This window comes from Typopeltis vanoorti, chromosome 2 (genome assembly GCF_054136105.1).
Source record: "Typopeltis vanoorti isolate ZY-2024b chromosome 2, IOZ_Tvanoo_1.0, whole genome shotgun sequence".
Lineage (NCBI taxonomy): Eukaryota > Metazoa > Arthropoda > Arachnida > Uropygi > Thelyphonidae > Typopeltis > Typopeltis vanoorti.
Window position 1 is genome coordinate 70747878 of NC_143550.1, and position 7998 is coordinate 70755875.

Sequence of the window (7998 nt, forward strand, 5' to 3'; positions counted from 1 at the left end):
ATGTTTAAGTGGTGTTTATTGAGAAATTTTGCAGCTATATCTGTTTGTAAATAATTTTGATTATAATTTTAATTGTAACTCTCTAAAATATTTAAATATGCATATTAATTAGTATTTACTGTAGACCTACTAACAAATTTACTTAAGTTTAACTGCAGTGGACTATTCTAAGATTCAAGGTCCGAAGTTATCTGGCCCTTGGTCAGGTGGTTCAAGTTGAGTTTAGCCCTCAAAGACAATCAAGTTGTTCAGGCCTGTTCTAGAGGCAATTAAAAAAAAAATTAGAAATGAAGGAAATGACAGGGAAAAGACCCTGAGAAAGACGAAGACGCACTGCTTCAGTTAGAAATGCATTAGAAGCCTTGAATATAAGATCTGACAATATTGAAACTAAATAACATGCTAAATTGGAGTACAATTTGCGGTAGAAAGTTAGTAATAATGTAAACTTAATGATAGCTATCCTGTCATAGTATTCTGTACACCGCTGAAGATGCATATCAGGAATCTGCTGATGTTGATAATCTGAAAACAACCAAAATCCTAATAATCTTTTTATTGTCATGTTTGTTTATTAACCTATTTCATTTTATATACCCTTCACAATCGTCTATATATGAGAGAGAAAAAAACGCTTTCCTTCATTCTACATTCCAGTAGTTTATTTTGCATGTTGTTCTTCTATACAATAGCACTCCAATGATCTCCTACATCCGTCTGACACGTTTTGTTTTCCACACACCCTGCGTAACCGATGTGCCTTACAGCCTTCGAAACACTCTATCATTCCGATAGCCACATTAGAAATAATATGTTAAAAATATAATGGTATATCCCATTACGCCAATTAATTTCTTTATATCTAGTAGAGAGTAACTCAAGTTAATCCGTAGAACTTGAGTTATAATGGAGTTGAACATTATTTGCTCTACGTTTTTTCTTATTTTCATTTCTAGAGTTTTAAAAAAACTTTGACAAGTCCTCTGAAAATTTGCCATTACGAAACGAATAGTGCGTTTAATTAATGAAGCAAATTAAGCAGACTATACAATTAACAATTATTTAGAGACTTACTGTACAGCAAAAGAGGAATTCGTGATGATAGATGAATTTCTCAATGATGACCGTGGGAGCAGATTTTAAATGAAACAATACCTTTGTTTAAATCACTTACTTGAAGATGTACTTCCAACGCATACTAAGAGGCAAGCAAGTAACACATTAAATGAACGATAGTTACCATAAATCGCCAAAATTTTACTTACCACACTTAAAAATACTGCTGTATTTACCCATGTAGACAAGGAACAACATCCCATGTTTTGCGGTGTTGAAAAACACTTTGCTCGGATCCTTCTACAACCTACCACCCTACAACGGGCTACTACAAGTGCATTGTCAGCTGTAAAGCATTGAAAACACCTACAAGATATTTCATTAATGTGATATGCTGATAAGGATAAAATCATTTTTTTTCAAGAGATTAGACAAAAACAATAAAGCTTATCTCTGATTTAAAAACTAATTCAAACGGTGCAAAGTGTTCACGCATGATTATCATTACTGCAATTAATGAGTGTACGTTTATTCTATCAACATCTCTTGGAAATTTCTACGGAGAAATATAAATAAATATTAAGAATGCAAAAATAGTATACCCTGTTATAACACAAGTACAGTATATGGTTTCTAACCTGTATTTTCTGGACAAAAAAAAAAATGAAAAGAAAAAGACACGATTTTTGTCAGTGTCAGTTTTTATTATACAAACAAACAAGCATGACCGTTCTTCATTCAGGTAGTTGCCAGTATCACGTAATCCAAAAGCAATTTTCATCGAGTGAAATATTCTGAATGGACATTCAGGATCTATTTTATTTGAAAAAGTAGATGGACTGTTTTGTTAATGAATGTGTTCATAAATACTTTGAGATTATATTTCTTTCTCACCATAAAAGCTTAAATAAATGATTCGAAATAAGACCAGACCACAAAACTACCCACAGAATATTACTTTCATATCTGAGAAATTTCAGGAAATGTCTCTGAAATTAGTTGAATTGCTCTCTTGAGCAATTCAACTAATTTCAGATTGGACAACTAATTGGACAAATTGGACAGATTGGACAAATTTCAGATTGAACAACTAATTGCTCTCTTGAGCAATTCAACTAATCTCCGTCTTTTTCTCTGTCACACTGCTCTATTTCTTTCCTCTCTGTACTTCCACTTGTTTTGTTAATGAATGTGTTCATAAATACTTTGGGATTATATTTCTTTCTCACCATAAAAGCTTAAATAAATGATTCGAAATAAGACCAGACCACAAAACTACCCACAGAATATTACTTTCATATCTGAGAAATTTCAGGAAATGTCTCTGAAATTAGTTGAATTGCTCTCTTGAGCAATTCAACTAATTTCAGATTGGACAACTAATTGGACAAATTGGACAGATTGGACAAATTTCAGATTGAACAACTAATTGCTCTCTTGAGCAATTCAACTAATCTCCGTCTTTTTCTCTGTCACACTGCTCTATTTCTTTCCTCTCTGTACTTCCACGGGGCACTATTCAGTTATCTAGCATTTATTATCCTCACGGAGGTGACAAGTATTTCTTCCCAGAAAGTGGGGCTTTTCATCCCACAAAAATGATAAAATACTCAAAATACACGCAGTTAACATATATAATACATCAGTCTCATAACCTTAGCTCTTTCAGACTTGATAATTAACTAGTCACTATTTACATACACTCTAGCTTCATACTCAGCAAACCTGTTTTTTTTTTTTTCGGTTGTCTTTCATTCCCATGACACTCACCTCTGTCTCTTTAAACAGCCTACAGCTTTCCAATATTTCTCAAATTACAAACTTAGTAATTGTTTAAGCAAAAATCGCTGAGCTTATTCTCTCCCCACTAATAATCGGATATACTTTTTACTACCTCTGTTGTGTGAACTACAGTAAAAGTATGACAAAAAAAAAAAAACATTCTTTTGAAGAAGTGGTTACCATTGTCTTACAGATTACAAAAACTTTCGATTTCGACCAAAACAAATCTGTTTATACAATATACAGAAGTTTACAGACTGTGGACTCTGTCACAATCGTCTTCTTTGAGATAAAACCTAAATCTAACGCGAACAGTTTACTTGTTGTGATAGTGTTCTTATTAGCAACTATATCACATGCAGCAGCAGTAGCAGTAGATATCGTAACAAACATAACACAACTGCTGCTGTAATATCTCGTCAGAAAATTATTTTGAGCATTTATAGAAGAAAAAGAATCTTTAATAAGTTTTTCTTAATTGATCCGTAATTTTCTTTTTATTTTAATTTTTCTGTTTCTTTTTTTTTTTTTTCATTCTACAGTTGAATTCTTTGGAGTGTATTGAGAATCTTTTGAGGTGTATTGAGAAGACTGAAGTATATTATTATTATTATTATTATTATAAAAACCTCCATGGAGTCAAAGACTCATCGTGGGAGGTCCACTGTTATACACACAGTTCATCATACTTCGCCTTAAATATATTTACTCTCTGTGCTCACCACGCTCTCGGGCAATACATTCCAATCACTCACCACTTTCCATGCAAAAAACCTTCTCCTCACTACTTTGCTCACACTCTCCTTATACAGCTTCAAGGGATGACCTCTTATTCTCCTGCTATCTTCACCCATTTTGTGCAAAACCTCCCCGACATTAATCTGGTAATACCTTTTAACAGCTTATATGTCTCGATCATATCCCCCCCCCTCCTCCTTCTATCCACCAATTTCTGCAAATTGCATTTTTTCAATCTGTCTTCATACTCTACATTCCAGATACCACGTTAGTCAATCGCCTCTGAACTTTTTCCAACGCAATTTCATCTTTTTGAAAACCAGGTGACCAGATGTGTGCACAGTAATCCATATGTGGCCTTATCAAAGCCTTATACAAAGGAACCATAATATCTTTTCTTCAACAAGTCAGTGTCCTCCGCATCATTGCCATTATCCGCTGTGTTGTCTTCACAATTTTAGTAACATGTCCCCGAAATTTTAGGTCTTTGTCTACAATCACTCCCAGATCTTTCATCTCCTCTACCTCTTCCAAGATATTTCCACTAATTGTGTACTTTACATCCCATTTCTGCTTCTCAAATTTCAAAACCTTACACTTTGAAACATTGAATTGAAATTCCCACTCATGTACCCATTCAGACAGTGTATTCAAGTACTCTTTCAAAGCTACAGCATCCGCTCTACTCCTGATAGCTCTCCCCAACTTTTCATCATCTGCAAACACCTGCATATCACCATTCAGACCTCTCCAAATATCATTTACATACAAATTAAACAGCAATGGACCCAAAACAGACCCTTGAGGTACACCACTAGTAACTTTCGTCTTCTGGGATATCGCTCCTCCATAGACAATTCGCTCTGATACCTATCAGACAGTCAATCTCCAATCCACTGTTCAGCCCCATCCGTTCCAATTTAATTACCAGCTTGTCATGTGGCAATTTATCAAACGCCTTTGCAAAATCTAAATATACCACTGTATATGCAACACCCTTATCCAATGCATTTGTCACTTTATTATAAAAAGTAAGCAGGTCTAAAGCACGCTCTTCCTTTAGTAAATCCATGCTGGCCGCCAAAGAATATTTTCTGTTGTCAACCCAATTCTGAATCTTTGTCCTAACTAACTTCTCTAATACCTTAACCACAACTCCAGACATGCAAATCGGCCCTATAATTCAAAGCCTAACTCTTATGACCTCCCTTATGAATTGGAACAATTTTACCTTCTTTCCACTCTTTTGGAACTTGACCCAGTGAGAGAGAGACTCGTGTTGAAAAGATATGCAAAAGTTGTTGTTAACTCTCTGGCATATTCCCTCAAGACACGTGGTGAAATAGCATTAAGTCCCACAACCTTATTTACATCAAGTCTATTCAATTTCTCATATACCTCCTGTTCACTTACTAACAGTTCCTCCTCCTCCTTTCCTACTGCTTTCAAGTTCTGCATGATGTCGCATTTACAATAATGAAATACCTTTATAAATTGCTCAGTAAATATATCAATTATATCCTTCGCAGCGGTTATCATTCCTCCGTTTTCACCAATCAATCTCATCCTACCATAATCATTCTTTCTGCTACTGGCTACATATCGAAAAAACTCCCTAGGATTTTTTTTTTGCCGCTTTAGCTAACTGTTGCTCATACTGTATTTTTACTACCCTTATCAAGCTAATCACCTTCCTCGCCTGCTCTTTATACTTCTCATGCAACTGGCTGTTATAAACTGGTTGTTACTCATTTTGTGTTTCTTCCATAATACCTTCTTCTTCTTCCAGATTGCATCCCTTATCTCTTGATTCATCATTTTACACCTACTCTATTTACCCTCTTAACCTTTGGAATACACTCTGATATTGCCTCCCAAATAGTTCTTGAGTATGGCCCAAGAAGCATTGATATCCTTTCTATCCAGTTCCTTTTCCCAATTTATTATTGCAAGCTGTTTCCTGAGCTTTTCGTAATTACCAGTCTTATAATTCCACATATATCCCTTTCTAACAGACGTCCTCGAATGACTGGTCACCCTGCACGTGATCACCTCGTGGTCACTCTCACCAACTGGTGGAAGATTTGACACCTCATTTATAATAACATCATCTGATGAGATGATCAAATCTAATACTCTTGATCCTCGTGTACCCTCCGTTACGTGCTGCCTAAGGTAATTGTCTTTCAAAAACTCCAAAAATTAATTTTCTTTTCCTCCAGATGCAGTCTTATGCTTCCAGTCGATAATATCATAATTAAAGTCGCCCATAATGATAACTTGTTTCTTGCTAGCTAGGCCAATTTACCTATGCATTTCCTTCTCATTACCGTCCATAGCAACACCCAACCAATATTTCAACCTGTTTACTTCTACCTCACACCATACTGCCTCAAAATCGTGACCACTATTTGCACCTTGTAAATCCACCTTATATGGGCACAACTCATCTGCTACCACTGCTCGGTACTGACTATCGGTACTGACTTTCTTCCCTGTCTATCTTCACGAAAAATATCATTTCCGATCATCTCTATTCCTGTCAGGATGTCATCGTCATCTAACCACGTCTCACTTATTAATTAAAGTGATAAGTAAACTTTCACATAATACCTATAGAAATTTTATTTTTAAGATACCAGAAAATCTGAAGAACCTGTGATAATTGTTTTTTTCTTTCAAAATAATCATGGTTTGCCCTTGATTTCAAAATGCCTGGCATAAAGAATACGTTTTTAGATCGCTAGATCTCATGCTATCGGTAATTAACATATCCAGACATTTCCGCACTAATCATTGTCCGAATCAATAATTTATATTGTGAAATGTGAAATAGAAAGTCTGACATCCGAGATGAAAAGTATGGTTCATATAGTTTCTGGACTTTTCACATTGTTGCGACTATTCAGGGTTTTTTTTCTTACTCTCATCAAAATACATATCCGTTGCTGCTATTTACAATACGAAAAATAAAAATATATAAACTTTGCACTTAACTCTCCAAGATAGAAGTTTGAACTGAACTGAAACGCGTGTAGAATAATTTGCAGACTGAAAGGAGAGAAGATTAAGCGAACAAAATATCCATCAGAATCCACATACTGTATGTCACATTATATACCACAAAAATCTCCATAGCTACACATTTTACAAACCTTTTTTATGGGCAGTGTGAGATACGCCTATAAAGGGTATATACGGAAGAGAATATCATACATAACAAGCAGGTTCTGGATAACGTGATTGTTGTTCGTGTAATATTTAGCTGGAAAACCATTTGGTTTTCTTAGGAAATAAAAATCGTAACTTACGTAAATGTTGCAATATAATTTTAGAAATTCAAAATCCCCAACCGCTTAAATATCATTCGTGCCAGTTTGGGAAGATTGCGTCTAGATATTGCAAATAGTCGTGTTAAAAGGTGCAACTCGGTACTGACTATCATTTTCTCTCTCTCTCTTTCTAGATACTAGGTTCATATACGAAAAGAGAAGAAGACATAACTCGTCTTTCATAATTATTTTTAATAGTAGTACAAAGTGCGAAACACTTCTGTATTTAAACGAAGAGAATCTGGAGGATATGTAAAAAAAAAAAAAATAATAATAAAAAAAATAAAAATAAAAAAAAAACTGTACCTTTTGGTTGATTTCTTTAAATCTGATTTACATGTTTATTTTTTAAATCAGAAACAAGGAATTCGAGGATTGGAAATTTTTGCTATGCAGTGCTATATAATAATACAGGAGTAGTAGTGCCTGGAGATGGTTGGCATAAAGCGTTCATTTATTTTTATTTTATAGAATTCCCATAGTTCTACTAATTTGTCAAAGTGAAGATCTCAGCAGGTAAATTAAAAATATTCATTCTGATGTCCCTTGGGTGGAAAGACGAATTCGAATTTTAGAATGTGTAAAGATTTCTCAACTGAAGACGAGTTAGTCGGATTCATACGGAAGTGGAAATATATATATAAATATATATTTATATATATATATATAAAAACACTTCCATATGAATATTGAGGAGGTGTATCTGGATCTCATTGTAAAAAATTCAATAGACTTTCCAAAAGGTGTTCAGACGTTCGCTCAAGTTATAACCCACGTGTATTTTGTCGTCATTAACAACGCTTGGTTTATTTAATTGAAAAATCTTTACAGTCTCCTGCATACTTGGTGAGTTCCACGATGCTGTCTCCAGAAGAAAGAACATTATACGTTCAATTCTATTTAGTTTGGAAGCAACTTCTTTCTGTCTCTCTCTCTCTCTCTCTCTTTCAGCCATTTCCCAAATTAGTCCATCTCTAACACAGGCAAGTAAAGCAGTCTTTTTTTTTATTTTGTCCTTTCAGACAAAATTCTGGTAGAATAAAATTTATACATCAGCTCCTGAAATATCAACACAAATGTAAAAATAAAT

The 7998-nt window shown here is 34.5% G+C and overlaps 1 protein-coding gene across 1 annotated transcript in view; it reads right to left on the reverse strand.

The window, feature by feature from the left end:
- The window catches only part of LOC150109156 (uncharacterized), a 33041-nt gene extending 31656 nt beyond the window's left edge, over positions 1 to 1385 (reverse strand). The window contains exon 1 of the mRNA XM_090405843.1: positions 1266 to 1385. Coding sequence (XP_090261969.1) covers positions 1266 to 1319 — 54 coding nt within the window. The 5' untranslated portion in view covers positions 1320 to 1385. The remainder of the gene's footprint in view (positions 1 to 1265) is intronic.
- Between the last annotated feature and the right edge of the window lie 6613 nt (positions 1386 to 7998).